This window comes from Ascaphus truei, chromosome 3 (genome assembly GCF_040206685.1).
Source record: "Ascaphus truei isolate aAscTru1 chromosome 3, aAscTru1.hap1, whole genome shotgun sequence".
Lineage (NCBI taxonomy): Eukaryota > Metazoa > Chordata > Amphibia > Anura > Ascaphidae > Ascaphus > Ascaphus truei.
This window is the reverse complement of record NC_134485.1, coordinates 185,355,062-185,378,327: the sequence shown is the minus strand read 5'-3', so window position 1 is coordinate 185,378,327 and position 23,266 is coordinate 185,355,062. Positions and strand designations below refer to the sequence as shown.

The window sequence follows — 23,266 nt, the reverse complement described above, 5'->3', positions numbered from 1 at the left end:
TTCAGCCCATCTAGATAATCAAAAAAATTGATAAGTTCTTCCTCTGTACCCTCCCAAAGGAATAGCAAATCGTCGATATATCTGCAATAGAATAACATCTTATTATAATGCTCAGTGGGATAGATATATTTCTCCTCAAAGTCTGTCATGTACAAATTAGCATAGGAAGGGGCTACATTGCTGCCCATTGCTGTCCCAGATGTTTGCAAGTAAAAGGTTTGCTCGAACTTAAAATAATTTTTATACAGAACGAAATGCAGAAGGAGCATAATATAATCCACAGGTGGATTTGTTTTGTGGGAATTTGTGAGATTTTGGCTAATGACATCTAAACCATTATCATGTGGGATTATGGTGTATAAGTTGGTTACATCCATAGTTACCATGGTGATGGTTTTACCATTTAGGGGCACTGAACGTATTTTTTTAAGAAAATCAAAAGTGTCCTTTATGTATGACTTGCTTTTAATGACCAAAGGTTGGAGAAAAGTATCAATAAAAACTGCTAAAGGTTGATTAATTGAACATGTTGCCGATATTATGGGCCTGCCTGGGGGGTTTTGCAAATTTTTATGGACCTTAGGCAATAAATACAGGACTGGACGCCTGTCAGGGTTCTGCTCGCCACAAACCAGGACCGGACCGCGAGGCTGAGGTGGGGTTGTAAAAGCACCGACCTGAGACCGCGCAGGCTGATCCGGATTGCGCAGTTCGTAGTCATATGTCGCAGGATCAGGATTGGAGAAGACAGCGTCGTCGTTGTAGAAGCCAGGGTCAGGACAGGAGACATCAGGATAAACATTGTTCAGGCAAGAGTTCGGCAACAGGTAGTCAGGAGAGCCCCGCTTCAGCTTAGGAGTGCGGGGTTGGCCTCTGCGCGAGCGACGACCATGGCCCATGGTACTGGTCACAGGAGATGGTAGGCAGACCAGAGTAGCACACCGCTTTGCTGCACGGGTGCACCAGTGCTACAGCACAAGAGTCCTGAGCGGGCTAGGGAATCCTCTGTCTCAGCGCAGGAACCAGGACACGGCCTCTCTAGATTAGGGAAAGAGTAGGCCCCAGGAACCAGGAAGCTGAAGATACACAGGGAAACCTCCGCTTCAGTGCAGGAATCCAGGAGACTGAAGAACGCAGGGACGAAACATCCGCTTCAGTGCAGGAATCCAGGAGGCTGAGGGACGCAGGGACGAAAACCTCTGCTTCAGCACAGGAGAACAGGAGTGGACCGCTGCGTGAATATAGCAGCCGGTCACAGGAAACAAGGAGCTGAAGTGAACAAGAAGAGTACTCAGCTACAACACAGGAGACTGGAGCAGACCGCTGCGTGAATATAGCAGCCGGCCTTAGGAAACCTGGAGCTGCAGACAACAAGGAGAATACTCCGCTTCAGCATGAGAGACAGGAACAAGCGAGGGCTTGTGGCAGAACAGATAGTGACATCCAGGAAGGACTATGCTCGGCAGGGAGCATTATGGGAAGACAATACTTAAAGGCCAGCGGGCCAATCCCCGGAGGGGGGTGTGAAGGTACTGCTCCAATGAATGAATGCAAGTCTAGGTTGCAGTGATAGGCTGCACAGCTGCAGTAGATACCAGAGGGAGTGTGTATAGCTTTGGTGAGTGAATCCAGGCTGCAGCAAACATCAGGAGAGGTGCTCCAGGACTGCACACGTCTGCAAGGTAAGGCAACCAGTAAACTGCGGAGCGGATTCCTTACAGTACCCCCCCCTTCACGCGAGACCTCCGGGCGAACATGAGCACACCTAGAGTTGGGGGACTGGGAATTGTTGCTGAACCGTCTAGGATTGGGGTTAGAGTCGTGGTCCAGAGACTCGTGGTTAGTCCTTAGTGTACCCCCAACCCCCGGTGAGAACTGCGGCCAGACAGGACCATCCATGGGTCTTGGGGACATTGAGTTGTTCCTAAAATTCTTTAGGTGGAAAGGGCATCCGTAAACTAGCAGTTCTTTGGTGAGTACAGTTCTAGGATATGAGATTGATGGAAGAAACATCTTTGGTACATGGCTCGCCTCGCAAAATGACTTGGAAATCCAGGGCTGTGAAGAACCAGAGGGTTCCAGAGCAGAAACGGCAGGAGAACCCCTACAGGAAGCCCAGTCTTTAATAAATGAACCGGACTCTAGGATCAGCGGCCCTGATAGTTGATCGAATACACCAGGAGGAACTTTGTAACAGAAAAAGTCTTGGCTGACCACTGCATGTTGGAATTTGCGAGGAATTTTTCCTCTAGAAGGCTCCCAGGTAATGGTTAGTAAGGGTATAGGTTGGTTGGAAGCATCTCCCGGTATTGGTATGGAAGGTGACAAGGCAAGCAGTAAACCAGGCATAGGGACCGAAATCTTGGGATACGTACAGAGTATTTCCAACTGAGAGGAAATAACAGGGGCAACCGAAAATTCCGAGGGACAAAACCATGGTTTAGCAGGAGCAGAGAAGCAAACAACAGTAGAGCTCTCCAATACTGGGAAATCTTCATTGGGAGATAATATTGTCAGTGAATCAGGAATAGTCCTTGGGATCTTTAAATCAGTAGCTTGAGAAAAAGGCAGAGCCAGGGTAGTGGTGGGAGGGAAGCTAACATCAGAAGCTGAAGTCTGTACCTCAGTGACAGGGCCCTGAGAATCAACAAGCAGCAAGTATGAACTATGAAAACTCTTAATGACAGGCACCTTAGGAGTACAAGGAGTCTTTTCCGAAACTGCAATGGCCCTAACCACAGGGGTACCTAACCTGACAAAAACATGAATTGGTGTGTTTTCTAGTGCAAAATCTCTGATCACAGGACTCCTAACCGATAGTGAGGGTGTCTGGGTTTGATTAGAGAAAAAATCAGATGTATTGATAAGTGACTTAGAAACAATTACTGAGGTTCTAGATTTGCTGGACATGTGAGAAAAAATACCCTTTAAGACAGGAGTTTTCATTTCTTCCCAGAGTAACCCCATGTTTGCTGGGGCATATTTAGACACAGTACTGAGGGACTGGGTTTCAGCAAAGGCAGGACAGCTAAATAGGTCAGATTTAAACCCCAGGACTTGTAATATATGCATGGTGACCTCAGACAGTACTAAGGAAGTGACCACAGATATGCTGATCCCTGGAGAATTAGCCTGGACAGAGAAATCAGGGGGACCCCCAATCAGGATACTCCTTGTAGGAAGAGCTTCAGAATCAGAAGGAGAATCATTAGCTCTCAGAGTCTCAAAACTAGTAAGACACAATTCAGCGAAAAGGGATACAGTGTGCAAGCTTTTTACTAATCTATATGAAAAAGCGTCACTTTGGGGAGAAAACCGTGCGTCAGCAAACATTCCTGGGAACATAATATGAACCCCAGGAGGGACATACAGACTACTGTATGCTTTTAACCCTAAGCTTAAAGAGGAGGAGAACTCAGACAGTACACGGGGGTGAATCATAACTGTACTGGTCTCTGAAGTAGGTATTTGGTAAGGAATGTCTGGGAAACCAGAAATTACTGCAGACTCCATAATGTGGGAACTATGCGCTGAAGCAGGGATCACCGCTATGTGGGCGACAGGCTGGTTCAGCGAAACACCCGGGAGAAGGAACTCTGCGAGCAAGCTTAGGGAAAAACCTGACTCCTGAATACATTTATCAGGAACCAGAACTTTAGCCGAAGTCTCCGGAGACGAAACTGCGGAAACTTGAGCTGAAGCAGGGGATTTATAGCAAAGAATCTCTAGGGACTCCGTACGGTTATGGGAATCCCTCAATGCAACCTCTGCTGTCTGACTTGTGGACTCATTCTCTGAGGCTAAAACGAAGGCATTAACTTGGAGGCAGCAAGAATTTACAGGGGTTAATGCAGACAATGCCTGAGAGTAAAACATAGGTAATCTCTCTGTATTAGGACAGACCAGGAATCTCTCCTCTGAAGCTAGGGGCGTGACCATGGCTGACAGAGAACAGGGATTTACCAAAGGAAACTCAGAGAGCTGCCCCTCAGGGGTTAATACAGAAATGACCCTGGGAACAGAACTTAGGGATTCTTTCTCTGACGGGGAAAGCGCACAGGACTGCCTAGCAGAGTTTAAAGCTGGAAAACCCTCAAGAGCTGGAGTGACAGATTCGGAGTTAGAAATAGGGGAACAAAGGGACTTATTCTCTGATACAAGAACATTAGGGCTGGGTAGAGCAACATATGTATTCTCCAGGGGGACCTCACAGGACTGATCGGCAGGGGTTAACGAAAACATATCATTGGTGTCAGGGAACCCGGGCATACACTCAGGGCAAGGATCCGTGGTAGACCAGGGATACAGCCAAGCGGCAGCGAAGCTGGCGAGGGGAGGATCCTGTTCCTTTATGCAAATGTCCAATGTCATGGAAAGGATATAGAGTGTTTTTTGGGCATCAGCCAACATGAGGAGAGGGTCCTCTTTTGCTATATAAATGTCTAAAGACAAGGCCAGGGAAGAGAGTTCCTTTTGGGCGTCGTCCAATTCTAAAGGGTACACATTTTCCCAAGTTAAAGGGTAACCAGGAAAGCAAATACAAGCGGCCAGCGATTGTTTTAAGTCCCGGAGGCGGTAAACCTTCATCATGAGATCATTACGGCATTTGTTTTGCAAAGGGGTTAAACCTACAAACACAATCAGATCTTCAATCAGGGGTATTATCTCACATAGAAATTGGTATTCACACTGGGACTGGTTTACAGGCTGGGACAGGCTTTCAGACAGAAACTTACCAACCCTCACCACAGGGCGGTCCGAGTTTGTGTGGCCGAGCATACTGTCAGGGTTCTGCTCGCCACAAACCAGGACCGGACCGCGAGGCTGAGGTGGGGTTGTAAAAGCACCGACCTGAGTCCGCGCAGGCTGATCCGGATTGCGCAGTTCGTAGTCATATGTCGCAGGATCAGGATTGGAGAAGACAGCGTCGTCGTTGTAGAAGCCAGGGTCAGGACAGGAGACATCAGGATAAACATTGTTCAGGCAAGAGTTCGGCAACAGGTAGTCAGGAGAGCCCCGCTTCAGCTTAGGAGCGCGGGGTTGGCCTCTGCGCGAGCGACGACCATGGCCCATGGTACTGGTCACAGGAGATGGTAGGCAGACCAGAGTAGCACACCGCTTTGCTGCACGGGTGCACCAGTGCTACAGCGCAAGAGTCCTGAGCGGGCTAGGGAATCCTCTGTCTCAGCGCAGGAACCAGGACACGGCCTCTCTAGATTAGGGAAAGAGTAGGCCCCAGGAACCAGGAAGCTGAAGATACACAGGGAAACCTCCGCTTCAGTGCAGGAATCCAGGAGACTGAAGAACGCAGGGACGAAACATCCGCTTCAGTGCAGGAATCCAGGAGGCTGAGGGACGCAGGGACGAAAACCTCTGCTTCAGCACAGGAGAACAGGAGTGGACCGCTGCGTGAATATAGCAGCCGGTCACAGGAAACAAGGAGCTGAAGTGAACAAGAAGAGTACTCAGCTACAACACAGGAGACTGGAGCAGACCGCTGCGTGAATATAGCAGCCGGCCTTAGGAAACCTGGAGCTGCAGACAACAAGGAGAATACTCCGCTTCAGCATGAGAGACAGGAACAAGCGAGGGCTTGTGGCAGAACAGATAGTGACATCCAGGAAGGACTATGCTCGGCAGGGAGCATTATGGGAAGACAATACTTAAAGGCCAGCGGGCCAATCCCCGGAGGGGGGTGTGAAGGTACTGCTCCAATGAATGAATGCAAGTCTAGGTTGCAGTGATAGGCTGCACAGCTGCAGTAGATACCAGAGGGAGTGTGTATAGCTTTGGTGAGTGAATCCAGGCTGCAGCAAACATCAGGAGAGGTGCTCCAGGACTGCACACGTCTGCAAGGTAAGGCAACCAGTAAACTGCGGAGCGGATTCCTTACAACGCCTTGGATTTTTCATAGTTAAAAAATTAACTATTTCCTCATTGATCCATAAATTGTTAAGTCCCAATTGCAGTATGCCCTTAATTTCAGTTTGATACCTTATAGTCGGATCCATGTCTAATTTAATATAACATTCTTGATTCTCCAGCTGCCTCATGACTTCTACTCTATACACGTCATAATCCTGCACTACAAGCGCTCCTCCCTTGTCCGCTCTTTTAAAAATAATGTCTTTATTCTCTCTGAGTTTTTTAAGGGCCTCCTTTTGTGCAATTGATAGATTGTAGTTTGTGTAGTGGTGCCTTTTAAAATATTGTTGAACATCATACTTTATAAGGCGCATGAAAACGTTCACTCCTGGGTTTTTAAAGGGTGCAATAAACTTTGATTTCAGTTTACACTTTGGGTTTACCTGCTCTTGCTGCTGCCACTGCTGATCCTGCTGACCTATGGGTCTAGAAAAGAAGGATTTTAAATTTAAATTCCTTTCAAATTTAAATAATTCAACCTCTAATTCAAAGGGGTCTGGTCTTGTAGTGGGGACAAAAGAGGGACCTTTGGATAAAACACAGATATCCATTTCTGATAGTTCATGAGAAGACAAATTGATAATTAAATTATGCTTACTCATATTGGATGTGGGCGGAGAACCGGAGGTGTTCTTTGCACTTCTGTGGCCCCTCCTTGTCTTACGTCTTTGGCCCTTGATGTCTGTCCTCTTCGCTTGTCTAAAAAAGACCTCCCTGGGGTTTGGGTTGCTGCACCTTCCGCTGATGAAGCGGTGTCAGAGTCACTTGTAAAGCCAGTTGTTTTTTTAGCCGATTTTTTTGGTTTTGTTAGATTTTTTGAACGCCTATCAGCCTTTCGCCAGAAATAGACATTATTATCTTTGTAATCTGCTACTACTGTCTTAAACTTTTGTTTTTTAAAATGAATGAAATCATCCTTGAATTTTTGCAGCTTGATTTTAAGCTCCTCTAATGATTGGACAGTAGTATCATGTGTCTGTTCAATAACAATTTCTATTTTTAGAATCTCATGCCTCATGGTCGTGAGTTGCTGACCCACCTCTTCTATCACCAGTACTATTAAGTCTAGTGACGCTTTGTTCAGAATTTTGCACCAATTTTCACAAAAAACAGTACTATCAATACCAATTGTGGGGCGGTTTTTTATACGAAACCCCCTAGGGATAAGTTTCTGTTTATAGTACTCTGTAAGTGTGTTACCATGAGAGTAACGTTCGATTTCCTTTTTCTTAAGCCTTTCCAGATCTTTAATATGATCTGTGGGTCCGTCAGGCCCAAATTATTCCTGTGGTGTTGATTTAAACAAGATTTTATTAATTTCTTCGTCATTAAAAGTCTTTATTTCAGCTCTATTAGACAATCCACTTGACAAGTTATCCAAGCCTTCCATATAATAAAATCTTTCGCCACTCGTCACTAGCAAAAAATATATCCAAATGAGGATCAAAAGCCCCTGTGTAGCAACAGGTATAAGCAATAGTGAAAATCACAACAGTAGAAACTGACCTAAAGCTTAAAAGCTAATCAGTAACATATACAAGTATGCTAATCAAAGCATTAAGGTGGGTGCAAGCACAATTTACAGGTAGTAACAGTCCAGATAATAGAGAGGAGTGCTGCACACCTTAAAAAGAGAAAAATGATACAATTACCAGTGCTCCAATGTTAGAACGAAAGCCTGCAGTCAGTCCTGAGTACATAGAGGAAGGAACAGAGGGCACAGCGGATTCTGCAAATTCAAACTCATTTATTGAGCCAACACAACGTTTCGACCGTGGAGGTCTTTTTCAAGTGACAATGGCATATACAAATCTGGTCTAACAACATATAAATAGTGCCCCAAATCCCCACAATGCAACCTGTTCAATCAGTGTTGATGAAGTCCATGTGCTTAATCAGTTCCTTGAACCAATGTCCAGTGTGTAAGCTTGAATAGGTGATCCCCAACAGCTGTAAATCCTCCTTTAGATATCGTGATGTTCATGTCCTCCCACTTCCTGGTTATTCGGTATCCATCTTTGTGACGTCATCACTTCGGGTCCTCAATGGTTGGAACGCAGCGTCCTCGTGCGTTTCAAATGCGCGCATGCGCACTTCCTGATTATTCGGTATCCATCTTTGTGACGTCATTGATTCGGGTCCTCAAAGGTTGGAACGCAGCGTCCTCATGCGTTTCAAATGCGCGCATGCGCAGTAGACATACACTCGAGGCGTAGTCAGTGCTGACTGCATATGAGTCATTGCACAAGCGTCAATCTTTGATCATTCCTTGTCCTCAGTAGTTGGAACGCACGATCTCATGCGTTTCAAGCGCGCACATGCGCAGTAGGTATCCATTCGATTTCCTTCAAATTGAAACGCCAGAAGTGCATGTTGTGTACCAATCATTGCACTAACGTTAATCCTTTTAAATGTGATCCTGCGAGTGTATGATGGATAAGTTGATCAGCGTATTTTCTTCAATAGAGGTTCTTCCATGTGTCATCTTCTTTTATTCTTCATCGGAGGGAGTTATCTTCCATTTTTTAGAAGTCCACGATATTATAAAAAAGAGAGAAAAAAATGAAAAAAAAATGGAGTGATAAATCAGCACAACACGGTAGAACAAGCTGCTAACATATCATTTACTATGAACAGTGAATAATAATAAAAGTTAAAAAAGGTTTACTTTTATTATTATTCACTATTCATAGTAAATGATATGTTAGCAGCTTGTATAACTTTTATTATTACTCACTGTTCATAGTAAATGATATGTTAGCAGCTTGTAATAACTTTTATTATTATTCACCTTTTTTTAACTTTTATTATTATTCACTGTTCATAGTAAATGATATGTTAGCAGCTTGTTCAACCGTGTTGTGCTGATTTATCACTCCATTTTTTTCCCCTTTTTTTCTCTCTTTTTAATAATATCGTGGACTTCTAAAAAATGGAAGATAACTCCCTCCAATGAAGAACAAAAGAAGATGACACATGGAAGGACCTCTATTGAAGAAAATACGCTGATCAACTTATCCATCATACACTCGCAGGATCACATTTAAAAGGATTAACGTTAGTGCAATGATTGGTACACAACATGCACTTCTGGCGTTTCAATTTGAAGGAAATCGAATGGATACCTACTGCGCATGTGCGCGCTTGAAACGCATGAGATCGTGCGTTCCAACTACTGAGGACAAGGAATGATCAAAGATTGACGCTTGTGCAATGACTCATATGCAGTCAGCACTGACTACGCCTCGAGTGTATGTCTACTGCGCATGCGCGCATTTGAAACGCATGAGGACGCTGCGTTCCAACCTTTGAGGACCCGAATCAATGACGTCACAAAGATGGATACCGAATAATCAGGAAGTGCGCATGCGCGCATTTGAAACGCACGAGGACGCTGCGTTCCAACCATTGAGGACCCGAAGTGATGACGTCACAAAGATGGATACCGAATAACCAGGAAGTGGGAGGACATGACCATCACGATATCTAAAGGAGGATTTACAGCTGCTGGGGATCACCTATTCAAGCTTACACACTGGACATTGGTTCAAGGAACTGATTAAGCACATGGACTTCATCAACACTGATTGAACAGGTTGCATTGTGGGGATTTGGGGCACTATTTATATGTTGTTAGACCAGATTTGTATATGCCATTGTCACTTGAAAAAGACCTCCACGGTCGAAACGTTGTGTTGGCTCAATAAATGAGTTTGAATTTGCAGAATCCGCTGTGCCCTCTGTTCCTTCCTCTATGTACTCAGGACTGACTGCAGGCTTTCGTTCTAACATTGGAGCACCGGTAATTGTATCATTTTTCTCTTTTTAAGGTGTGCAGCACTCCTCTCTATTATCTGTACTTTAATAATAATCCATTCCGTGTCATTTTATTGTTTGCTCGCAAATATTATTCCAACTTGTGCACAGTTTTTTTCCTTTTGCCTTTACTCACTATGATAGAAATTGATATGCATTGTACTTGACTACCGTGGACGTTGGATAGTCACATGGATGTGCAGTTTGGAAGTAATTACTGTGGTCACATTAATTTTTTTCCCCTAAAGTTCCTACCAACAGCTAAACTTCATAGTCTGTTTCCTCAGGTACATTACTTCAACTTATATATCCTTGACCACTGACAGTCTGTCTCAGCTCCTCATCATGTCATAACAACTGATAGGGTCTTCTTCAATAAAATGCATTAGTGCAATGTTTAATGTAAGAGTTTTCCAGTTCAATAAAAGTAAGAATTTGGCATGTGTCATATCTTTTACAGGTTTCATAGCTGGCTTGCTCCACATTTGCAACTTCCTTCTGATTATCTTCAAAGTTATTCAGGGAACTACACTGATGATGGCGAGAGCTGGAGGCCGGTAGAGATTTCGAGGTTAACAAGCAAATACCAGCATGACCTATCAGACAAAAGAATCTGCAACTCTTTTTCTCCACTGAAAACATGCACCATAGAGAGAGTGCTGAAAAAAACAGAACGGTTCCAAAAGTGGACTAAAGCAAAGCGCCTTACTCCAGAATTGGTACAAGTATGTATGCAATATTTTACAAATAGGAATGCTTTTATTTAGATTTTTATCAGTACAGTACTTCTTACTTCAGTTATCCAAAACATGTTTTAATCTCTACTAATCTATTTTACTACAGAGAGAAGTAAGCTTACTTTTAAATGTCTCTATTTATTGTTTGTGTTGAAGACGCTGCATTGTCTGGAGCAGTTCCAAAAATCAACTACTCATTACCGACAATAGATTTGCTCTTTCTAGTTATGAATACCCATGTTCCCTCAAGGGTAAGGTCCACTGTTCTTGTCACCCTATTATGAGGGTAGACCGTTTCACTTGTGTTTTGGTTGTAAACATTTTTTTGTGTTTTTTGTTTGCCTCCAGTCACATTAGGCTCCATAGTTCTGGAGACAGTCCCTCCTGTGACAGTCCTCTGAACATACCCCTACCCAATAGACTGTAGACTCAGGTGGGTTATAAAAAATGGGATCCTTTATTGAGATAACCACTGCAGTTCTTGTTACAGTGGAAGCATGATGTTACTAGCAGGATCCAGGTCTTAGTATGGACCTAGGTTACATTGGTAGGTTGGAAGCCCGGCCATGTGCCTTAACTCTTCCCCAGCCCATAACGGGCTGGAGGCATAGATCTCTACACCCTGAAGGGTGAACCTGGACTAACTAACTTTAAATGCTTCCTCCCTAAGGCACAGAAGGGGGTGGACACTAGTTCTGCCAGGTTTTGGGTCAGCTGGTATAAGGTCTTGAATTTATTCTCTTGTGTGGATCGGAGTATTTTAATGATCCTGTTGAGTTCTCTCATGTATTTTTTTGTTGGATCCTCCTGACGTTTGGTGTAATACTTTGCATCAGAGATTTGTCTGTGCGCTTCCTGCAGGTAGTCTAAGGTGTTCATTATGACCACTCCTCCCTTGTCCGCAGGTTTGATTGTTATGTTGTGGTTGGCCTTGTAGACCAGCAAATCCACAAAGCCACCAGAATACCAAGAAGTGATCTCCTTGAATACAGACAAAAAGAGACAAGCGACAGGGTACCTTTGGTGGTCACATATAACCCACACCTAGAAGCCCTATGCCAGGGTACTACAACCTACTACAGCCCATTCTCCTGGAAGTTCCAGACTGCAACAGGTCTTCCCTGAAACACCCTTACACTGGCGACACACTTTATTCGAGCTCGGCTAGTCCCACGAATTCGGGTATACCCGGGTGTATTGAGGTTTGTGACTGTTTTCTGCCCGAGTGCATTGAGGTATTTTCCAAGCAGGGATTGAAGCATTTTATTCCCGCTGGCTGCAATACTGCACAGTATATATATATATATACTGCATTACAATTCATGAATTTATGCCATCTGGTAGACACGCGAAGCATTGCAGCCTATTAAATCCTAATCATTATCATTTAACAGATCAGCCGCCCGTCAGCCAGGCATGAACCCAGGCTGGGAAGGCAAACGCAACGGGGCTTGTCAGAGGTGAGGAGCGGCGCATTCCAGGTATCTGCCAGGTACATACTGGGTATTTGCTCGAATAAAGTGTGTCGGTGCAGTATTATCATACAGACAACATCATAATCTCAAGGAAATTATGGTGATGAGTAAAGTATTCAACAGTACAACTAAATGCGGGACAAGAAAATGCCAGGATGCAAGATGCAAAACCTGCACAATGCTCCACACAGCGGGCACAATACAAATACCACACAGGAATCTGAAGAACAAAATCAGAGGAAGGTTCACCTGTTCCTCCAGCAATGTCATTTACCTCATCATGTGCATGAAATGCCCAGTGGGCTGCTACTATATAGGTGAGATGGGACAGGGGCTAAACAAGAAAATGAATCTGCATCGCCACAGCATCACACGCGGAACAAGAGACAGTCCTGTCGGCGAACATTGACTGCTGTGATGCCGCCTTTATTTTTTATATTTGCTGCAACCTCACTTATTTTCAAATTATGCACTTCCTTCCACCAGTCTCCTTATGTTTCTAACTCTATTCATATATCTCCATCTCTCCTTTCTTCCCCACTTCTCAGTTCACATGAACTCCTTTCTTACCTGCGCCCTATGTCACCACACAGCTATACACCCTGCACTAAAACACACCCCTACAAATCATCCTCACACATTCTCTTTCTTTCCATGCTTCTCCTCCTTGCTTCTGGGGATATCTCTCCCAATCCTGTCCCCTGCCTTATTTCTACTTGCTCTCGTCCTCGCCTCCCACATGCAACTTCTACTCCTTCTGGTGTTAACCCCTCCAACCTCATACTTATCCCCTGCCACCCTCCCTCCTCTCTCCCTTTCTCCTGTGCCATTTGGAATGCTCGCTCCCTCTCTAACAAGTTCCTCTCTGTGCATGACTTCTTTCTCTCTCACTCCCTGCTTCTCTTTGCTATAACTGAGACCTGGCTCACTCAGTCTGACTCTGCTCTGGAAGCTGCCCTCTCCTATGGTGGCCTTTCCTTCTCCCACACTCCGCGCCCTGATGGCAGGGGTGGAGGCGTGGGGCTCCTGCTCTCCTCTCTCTGCCGTTACCGAACTCTTCCTATTCCCCCCTCTCTTGCTTTTCCCTCCTTTGAGGTTCACACTGTCCAGATCTTCTCTCCTCTCCCTGTCCACGTGGCGGTCATCTATCGTCCACCTACCTCTACTCATCCCCCCTCTGCCTTTCTCTCTCACTTTGAATCCTGGCTCTCTTTCTTTCTCTCCTCAGACTCCCCTATTCTTCTCTTTGGGGACTTCAATTGCCTCATTGATGACCCCTCTCTCCCTTGGGCTTCCCGCTTTCTTTCTCTAACATCTTCTTTTGGCCTTCAACAGTGGACTGCAGCCAGCACCCACAAGGATGGCCACTACTTAGACCTGGTTTTCACTAAAAATTCTCTCTCTCTGATTTCTCCATTTCCCCTTTTCCTCTCTCTGACCATCACCTCATCTCATTCTCTCTATCTCGCTTCTCCCCTTTTCCACCTCCGTCTACCCCCCGGTTTTGCAGAAACCTACGCTCTATTCACTTACCTGACTTTGAGTCCACGTTAAACTCCTCCCTCTCCTCTCTAAGCTCTGTTACAGGCCCTGACAACCTGGTCAGGAACTACAACTCTGTCTTGTCCTCCTCTCTTGATCTACTTGCCCCGCTTTCTCTCTGCTGCACTCGCCCTTTTAACCCTAGACCCTGGTTAAATTCCCACACGCGCATGCTGCGTTACTCCACTCATTCCTCTGACCGCCTCTGGAGGAAATCTCATACTCTCGCAGACTTCCTTCACTACAAATTTATGCTATCCTGTTTCAACTGTGCCCTCTCGCAAGCTAAACAAGCCTACTTTTCTTCACTAATCAACATGCACAAGTCTAACCCACGCCGACTGTTCTCTGTCTTTGATACTCTACTCAAACCACCCTCAGCGGCTTCTCCTTCTTCCATCTCTGCTCAGGACTTTGCTGACTATTTTAAGGAAAAGGTGGAATCCATACACTGGCGACACACTTTATTCGAGCTCGGCTAGTCCCACGAATTCGGGTATACCCGGGTGTATTGAGGTTTGTGACTGTTTTCTGCCCGAGTGCATTGAGGTATTTTCCAGGCAGGGATTGAAGCATTTTATTCCCACTGGCTTCAATACTGCACAGTATATATATATATACTGCATTACAATTCATGAATTTATGCCATCTGGTAGACACACGAAGCATTGCAGCCTATTAAATCCTAATCATTATCATTTAACAGATCAGCCGCCCGTCAGCCAGGCATGAACCCAGGCTGGGAAGGCAAACACAACGGGGCTTGTCAGAGGTGAGGAGTGGCGCATTCCAGGTATCTGCCAGGTACAAACTGGGCATTTGCTCGAATAAAGTGTGTCGGTGCAGTACGTCAGAACATCCCCTCTGTTTCTTCCTCCCATCCTACACCTCTTCCTAACTCTCCTCCTGCCTTCCTTGACTCTTTTTCCACTGTCTCAGAGGAGGATGTGTCGCTGTTGATCGCCTCTTCTCCCTCTACCACTTGCCCTCTTGACCCCATTCCCTCCCATCTCCTAAAACCTCTTGCTCCTACTATAATCCCTACGCTCACACACATTTTTAACTCCTCCCTCTGCTCTGGAACCTTTCCATCCTCCTTCAAACATGCAACAGTCATACCATTACTCAAAAACAGCAAGCTTGATCCTACCTGTCTTTCTAACTATCGACCTGTCTCCCTCCTGCCTTTTGCCTCTAAACTCCTTGAACGTCTTGTATTCTCTCGCTTGCTCCATTTTCTCAACACCTATTCTCTCCTAGACCCTCTACAATCTGGCTTCCGCACTGCTCACTCCACAGCCCTCACTAAAATAACTGACGACCTCCATTCTGCCAAAGACAGAGGTCATTACAATCTGCTCATATTACTCGACCTCTCTGCAGCATTTGACACCGTGGACCACCCTCTTCTCCTTCACATTCTCCATACTCTTGGCATTCGGAACAAAGCTCTATCCTGGATCTCATCCTACCTCTCCCATCGTACTTTCAGTGTCATAGGATAGTCTGTTGCTTGGAATTAGGCCTTCTAGGATCAGGGTTTTTCCAGATCCCGAGTCCAGCATGGCTTTTACTATTTTCCCCTCCAGAGATGCTGGGACTAACCACGGATTGTGGTCCCCTCGGAGAGAAGCTGTGGGAGTGGTTCTGCCATATGAACAGTCCATCTCATCATCTCCTGAGTCCGCAAACTCGGTCGTCAGCGGAAGCTCTCGACGGGGTTCGGTGTTTGGACCTCTCCGCTGTTGGATGGGATCCTCCCTTCTGGTTGGTGGTGATATCCTTTCCACCGGATGGGTGACGGTAGTCCAGGTTCTCGGGGAATACTGTGGGTGGCGGCCTCCCTTGAGTGATCCAATGGCCTCGGACCCGGGACGGGCATCTCTGCGGGAGTTTGTACAGGGAACACTCCGAGATGGGAAAGGGTCTTCCGATCGGGTTGACTGGATCTCCCGAGCTGGCGTGTTGTAGACCCCTCGATTGTCTGCTCTCCTGCCTCTGGCATCACCAGAAGACACTGGTGTTTGCACGGACCATTCCCTGCTATCCTGTTAGGTGTCGTTGCCAAGGAAGTTTTCCACCAAGCGGACTGCTGAATCCAGGGAAAATGCAGCGTGTCTTTTTACCCAGGAGCGGGAGGAGGGGGGCAGTATCTGTATGAACTGCTCAAGCACAAACTGTTCAAGGATCTCTGCCTTGGTATGCTTTTCTGGTTGTATCCACCTGGTACATAAGTCTACTAAGCGGTGGGCTACGACCCGGAGTCTGTCTCTGTTTGTATATTTGACTGTCTGGAACCGCTGTCGGTAGGTCTCTGGAGTGAGGCCTAGGCGATCCAGAATAGCAGCCTTTAATTGCTGATAGTTCATGGCCTTGTCTACTGGAAGAGCCTGGTAGGCTGCCTGAGCTTCTCCTATGAGGAGTGGAGTCAGAGTTGTTACCCAGCGATCAACTGTCCAGCCGTGGGCCATGGATACCCTTTCAAAAGTGAGGAGAAATGCCTCTGGGTCTTCGGTTGGCTTCATTTTAGGCAGCATCACCGGTGGGTTATTTGAAATCTCTGGTCTGACTGGGGCTGGGCCTTCGACTAGCAGTTGGAGTAGCTTTTCCTCTCGCCAGGCCTATTGCTCATCTTGCTGAGCTTGATGTTCTGCTTGCTTGGCCTGCCATTCTATTTGCTGGGCCTGTTGCTCAGTTTGTTTCTCTGCTAGCTGAAGCTGTTGCTCAAAGAACTGAGAAAAACAATTCTCCATTTTTTTTGTGTGTGGCCCTTTAGATACAGGGGCCATCCGACATCCAACTTCTGACACCACCTGTGGCAGGACAGCCTGTAGCCGAGGTCAGGGAACAGTCCACACGTGTTGTTTCAGGATAAATGAAAACGTTCTGTGGCTTTATTTCTCCACAGCATAACATGTGGGTACACTGTCCCTTTAAACAAAAACAAATCCTGCTCCACATTGGGAGAACTGACTAACACTCCAGGCCTATCTAGCAGGCTGGCTGGCTAAACCATTTCCCAAACCGTAAGTGTATTTTAAGCAGTCAGGAAAACAAATGAACAAGTCTTACTTTGGTTGAAGTAGTTAGTTTGGTGAATCCATCTGGCTAGCAGCTCACATAGCAGAGTTCTTAGGTCTAAGGCAGCCAGCTACTGCCAGTAACAACATCCTTTTATACATTGCTGGCTATCAGGTGTCAGCTTACATTCTGATTACCTAGCTTCCTCCTGAGGTAACCTTCTGAGTGCTGGATGAAGCACTCAGACATATGTTTCCCAGGCATAACTGATAGGGGTTGACTTCACCCTGTCACAGGGATAAATGGAAAACCGCGTTTAACACGCGTTCTGGACATTACGAGTACTTAGTGATGCCGTTCGGCCTTTGCAATGCCCCTGCTCTTTTCTTCACTAATCAACATGCACAAGTCTAACCCACGCCGACTGTTCTCTGTCTTTGATACTCTACTCAAACCACCCTCAGCGGCTTCTCCTTCTTCCATCTCTGCTCAGGACTTTGCTGACTATTTTAAGGAAAAGGTGGAATCCATACGTCAGAACATCCCCTCTGTTTCTTCCTCCCATCCTACACCTCTTCCTAACTCTCCTCCTGCCTTCCTTGACTCTTTTTCCACTGTCTCAGAGGAGGATGTGTCGCTGTTGATCGCCTCTTCTCCCTCTACCACTTGCCCTCTTGACCCCATTCCCTCCCATCTCCTAAAACCTCTTGCTCCTACTATAATCCCTACGCTCACACACATTTTTAACTCCTCCCTCTGCTCTGGAACCTTTCCATCCTCCTTCAAACATGCAACAGTCATACCATTACTCAAAAACAGCAAGCTTGATCCTACCTGTCTTTCTAACTATCGACCTGTCTCCCTCCTGCCTTTTGCCTCTAAACTCCTTGAACGTCTTGTATTCTCTCGCTTGCTCCATTTTCTCAACACCTATTCTCTCCTAGACCCTCTACAATCTGGCTTCCGCACTGCTCACTCCACAGCCCTCACTAAAATAACTGACGACCTCCATTCTGCCAAAGACAGAGGTCATTACAATCTGCTCATATTACTCGACCTCTCTGCAGCATTTGACACCGTGGACCACCCTCTTCTCCTTCACATACTCCATACTCTTGGCATTCGGAACAAAGCTCTATCCTGGATCTCATCCTACCTCTCCCATCGTACTTTCAGTGTCATAGGATAGTCTGTTGCTTGGAATTAGGCCTTCTAGGATCAGGGTTTTTCCAGATCCCGAGTCCAGCATGGCTTTTACTATTTTCCCCTCCAGAGATGCTGGGACTAACCACGGATTGTGGTCCCCTCGGAGAGAAGCTGTGGGAGTGGTTCTGCCATATGAACAGTCCATCTCATCATCTCCTGAGTCCGCAAACTCGGTCGTCAGCGGAAGCTCTCGACGGGGTTCGGTGTTTGGACCTCTCCGCTGTTGGATGGGATCCTCCCTTCTGGTTGGTGGTGATATCCTTTCCACCGGATGGGTGACGGTAGTCCAGGTTCTCGGGGAATACTGTGGGTGGCGGCCTCCCTTGAGTGATCCAATGGCCTCGGACCCGGGACGGGCATCTCTGCGGGAGTTTGTACAGGGAACACTCCGAGATGGGAAAGGGTCTTCCGATCGGGTTGACTGGATCTCCCGAGCTGGCGTGTTGTAGACCCCTCGATTGTCTGCTCTCCTGCCTCTGGCATCACCAGAAGACACTGGTGTTTGCACGGACCATTCCCTGCTATCCTGTTAGGTGTCGTTGCCAAGGAAGTTTTCCCCCAAGCGGACTGCTGAATCCAGGGAAAATGCAGCGTGTCTTTTTACCCAGGAGCGGGAGGAGGGGGGCAGTATCTGTATGAACTGCTCAAGCACAAACTGTTCAAGGATCTCTGCCTTGGTATGCTTTTCTGGTTGTATCCACCTGGTACATAAGTCTACTAAGCGGTGGGCTACGACCCGGAGTCTGTCTCTGTTTGTATATTTGACTGTCTGGAACCGCTGTCGGTAGGTCTCTGGAGTGAGGCCTAGGCGATCCAGAATAGCAGCCTTTAATTGCTGATAGTTCATGGCCTTGTCTACTGGAAGAGCCTGGTAGGCTGCCTGAGCTTCTCCTATGAGGAGTGGAGTCAGAGTTGTTACCCAGCGATCAACTGTCCAGCCGTGGGCCATGGATACCCTTTCAAAAGTGAGGAGAAATGCCTCTGGGTCTTCGGTTGGCTTCATTTTAGGCAGCATCACCGGTGGGTTATTTGAAATCTCTGGTCTGACTGGGGCTGGGCCTTCGACTAGCAGTTGGAGTAGCTTTTCCTCTCGCCAGGCCTATTGCTCATCTTGCTGAGCTTGATGTTCTGCTTGCTTGGCCTGCCATTCTATTTGCTGGGCCTGTTGCTCAGTTTGTTTCTCTGCTAGCTGAAGCTGTTGCTCAAAGAACTGAGAAAAACAATTCTCCATTTTTTTTGTGTGTGGCCCTTTAGATACAGGGGCCATCCGACATCCAACTTCTGACACCACCTGTGGCAGGACAGCCTGTAGCCGAGGTCAGGGAACAGTCCACACGTGTTGTTTCAGGATAAATGAAAACGTTCTGTGGCTTTATTTCTCCACAGCATAACATGTGGGTACACTGTCCCTTTAAACAAAAACAAATCCTGCTCCACATTGGGAGAACTGACTAACACTCCAGGCCTATCTAGCAGGCTGGCTGGCTAAACCATTTCCCAAACCGTAAGTGTATTTTAAGCAGTCAGGAAAACAAATGAACAAGTCTTACTTTGGTTGAAGTAGTTAGTTTGGTGAATCCATCTGGCTAGCAGCTCACATAGCAGAGTTCTTAGGTCTAAGGCAGCCAGCTACTGCCAGTAACAACATCCTTTTATACATTGCTGGCTATCAGGTGTCAGCTTACATTCTGATTACCTAGCTTCCTCCTGAGGTAACCTTCTGAGTGCTGGATGAAGCACTCAGACATATGTTTCCCAGGCATAACTGATAGGGGTTGACTTCACCCTGTCACAGGGATAAATGGAAAACCGCGTTTAACACGCGTTCTGGACATTACGAGTACTTAGTGATGCCGTTCGGCCTTTGCAATGCCCCTGCTGTTTTCCAAGAATTCATGAATGATATCTTCCGGGATGTGTTGGGTACGTTCGTCATTGTATATTTGGACGACATCCTCATTTTCTCCAAAAGCTTGGAGGAGCACATTCGCCATACCAAGTTGGTTCTCTCTCGGCTTCGTGCTAATCGCCTCTACGCGAAAATGGAGAAATGTCTGTGTCACGGTAGCTTGTGACAGGCTGTAATTTACACCAAAACTATATATAAATATATATATACCTGGGTTTGAACTGGGACGAGACTTAGATATGATAAAATATAATTTATTCCTTGATAAAGGTGAACACAAAAGATTATACAAATAACAGGCAAAATATAGACACTTACTTAAAGATTAGGACAGAAGGCCATCAGGATACAGACTGGGCCACTTCTCCCATATATCAGTTGACATCAAAGCAAAACAGGCAGGTCATACAGCAAAACCTGCATCATCCCAAGACCTTGCATAAAGACACAGGCCTGATGACATGCAGACATGAAGATCATGAAGAACATTTGCATGAAGAACAATGGGTAAAGGGTGGCTTTGACTTATATACTATGTCAAACTCATCTCTTTTACCCTAGGTGCCGCGACGGCTAGCAAAAGTCCCTTTGAAGCTTTTGAAGCTCAGTTTGGACTTCCAGTGTCCAGTGTGAAAGGTCACACTTTTCTGATTAGTTCCTTTTGTCCGTTGGGCCAAGCATAAGCAATTAGCAATTTAGCCTTTAGACCAGGCAATGTAAATTCTAGCCTTTCCTGCTCATTATCATAGCAGGGGGGCTGCAGTTTCTCAGAACTCAACCAAAATTTCATATTTACTGCAAATCACTCCCTAACTTGAGTTCAGTAATACATACAGGCAGGTGCGATATATTAATACATTCCATCACACCTGACGCTCGCAGAGAGACCAAACATTACGGTGTAATATGAAAATTAATAGAGATATTAATATCTGGCATTTCGCAGCAGTTACATATACAGTGTTTATACTCAAAAGGATGGGCTAACTCCCACTAATACAAATATGTAATTCTTAGCTTGGTCAGCCAAGGACATCTCATAATATTCTTATATTTAATAAGGACACCCATTCAGATATCCTGCTTGGGGTAGCCCCACCCTGGCCCCATCAATAAAACCTTTTGAAGCAGGCTTTTAGCTCCCCGCATAAACAATTAGGTAATTACTTTTTGATCACTATGTATCACACCTAGCAAGATGTCCTATCTAGCATACAGAGGTAACCCAGCTTTAAGGTGTTAAGACCATTTGGTTCCTCATGCATTACAAAAGGGCAGGCATTCTGCCTGTACATTAGCATTAGCACACCATTAGCATTCTGCCTGTACATTTCAAAAACTGCCCCAGAAAAGGACTTTATCAAAAATATATGTCCCTCTTATGACAAAGTGATATTTTTAATATGTGGGTACTTGGGGGGTTCCCCTGAGGCTGCACCCCAAGACTCAGGGGCTGGCTGCAAACAGGTATTAACATACTGTACACTAAAAAACCCTTCTGCTTTTCACATTCAACTTCAATTAAGCCCTTTGAAGTCCAGATTTCCTGAAAAGACACCATACAGTGGAATTTTCTTAAACTGTAGCTCATTAACCCCTTATGACCCAGTGGGTGTGTTATGCAGACACTGATCCAGCAACAACATCATTTACACAGGGGAATAAGCATTTTCATGTTATAACAAGGGTCAAATCACATTTCTGGGCCTCAGCCCAGTTAACCCCTTGTCTCCCTGGTGAGGTTAGAGGGGGCCCTTGGGGGGTAACCCCGTTAATCCCGGGCCAAACCCTCACTATCGTCACAGTCTGTTCCATCAATCTTCCACAGCCTTCTTGGGCTATATAATTTCTGACAAAGGCTTTACCATGGACCCCGAGAAATTGAAGTCTATACTCGATTGGCCGTTACCGAACTCTCTCAAGGCCGTGCAGCGCTTCCTTGGCTTTGCCAATTACTATCGGAAATTCATCCGTAACTTCTTGACTATTGCTCTACCAATCACTGCTCTCACCAAAAAAGGTGCTGATCCGACTGTTTGGTCCCCTGAAGCCATCGAAGCCTTCAACATTCTCAAAAGAGCCTTTGTGTCCGCTCCTATCCTTTGGCATCCGGATACTTCCCTTCCTTTCACTCTCGAAATAGACGCCTCGGATGTGGGAGCCGGCACAGTCCTTTCTCAGAGATCCTCCCCTCAGGAAAAACTCCCATCTGTGTGGATTCTTTTCCAGAAAATTTTCTTCGGCCGAAAGAAATTATGATGTCGGGAACCGCGAGTTGCTAGCCATCAAATTGGCCCTCCAAGAATGGAGACATCTCCTCGAAGGTACCAAAGAGCCAGTAGCCATCCTCACCGATCACAAAAACTTATTGTACATCGAGTGGGCTCGTCGTCTGGGATCACATCAAGCTCGGTGAGCTCTGTTCTTTTCTAGGTTCAATTACACGATTTCTTATATTCCGGGCACAAAGAATATAAAGGCCGACGCTTTATCTCGTCAGTTCTCCACCGAGAACGAATCTAACGAATCCTCAGAGTCGATTCTTCCTGCTAAGTGTATTATTGTTGCCAACAATTTTGATATCCTGGACGAAATCAATAAAGCCCAGGCTCATATTCCTAGGAGATTTAAGGTGCCAGAGGGACGGTTGTACGCTGCCCCACGTTTTCGCCACAAAATTCTTCTATGGGGACATTCGTCTAGAGCTGCTGGTCATCCAGGCTAAGAGAGAACGGTGGATCTTATCAAACTGACTTTTTGGTGGCCTAAAATGAATAAGGACATTTTCGAGTTCACCAGATTTTTTCCGGTCTATGCCCAGAGCAAATCCGCCCGACACAAACTTTCTGGTCTCCTCATGTCTCTTCTCTCCATGGACTTTATTGTGGAGCTTCCCAATTCTAAAGGGATGAATACGATCCTTGTGGTAGTAGATAGGTTTTCCAAGCATACACACTTTATACCCCTCATGGGTCTTCCTAATTCAGCTACTTTGGCCGACGTTTTTTCCAAGGAAATTTTCAGATTGCATGGTGTACCTATTTCCATTGTTTCTGACAGAGGTACTCAATTCATCTCTAAGTTCTGGTGAGCTTTTTCTCAAAGACTTGGCATTTCCCTTCAATTTTCTTCGGGTTATCACCCTCAGACCAACGGTCAGACGGAGAGAATGAATCAGACTCTGGAACAGTATCTCAGATGCTTCGTGTCCGATTCTCAAGACAATTGGGTGGACCTAGTACCCTGGGCTAAGTTTGCTATTAACTCATTAAAAAACTAATCCACGCAAGAGTCGCCTTTTTTCATTAACTATGGATTCCATCCCAGCAGTCTTTCCCTCTCCTCCCTCCCCTCTGGGGTTCCCGCAGCAGATTCTCACATATCCAGTCTTCAAAATTCCTGGAAAAGGATCATGAAAGCTTTGCAAAATTCCGTTCAAAGACAAAAAACACAAGCGGATCGGCGACGTCAAGTGGGCCCAGTGTTCAAACCCGGGTGACAGTGTTTGGTTATCTTCCAAGAATATCAAACTCAAGACCCCTTTCCAGAAACTGGCCCCAAGATTTTTAGGTTCTTTCAAGATTCTCAAAAGGATCAACCCAGTCGCATACCGACTTGCACTCCCTTCTACCATG

General features: G+C 45.9%; 1 protein-coding gene across 4 annotated transcripts in view; it reads left to right on the top strand.

The window, feature by feature from the left end:
* TEX14 (testis expressed 14, intercellular bridge forming factor) overlaps positions 1-23,266 on the top strand; it is a 541,240-nt gene that overhangs the window by 474,946 nt on the left and 43,028 nt on the right. For 2 of the 4 annotated variants that reach the window (XM_075589773.1, XM_075589771.1), the window contains one exon: positions 10,202-10,466. The exons of 1 other annotated variant lie outside the window; for it this stretch is intronic. In XM_075589773.1, coding sequence (XP_075445888.1) covers positions 10,202-10,466 — 265 coding nt within the window. The remainder of the gene's footprint in view (positions 1-10,201; positions 10,467-23,266) is intronic. One more of the 4 variants, XM_075589772.1, reaches the window with a different exon arrangement.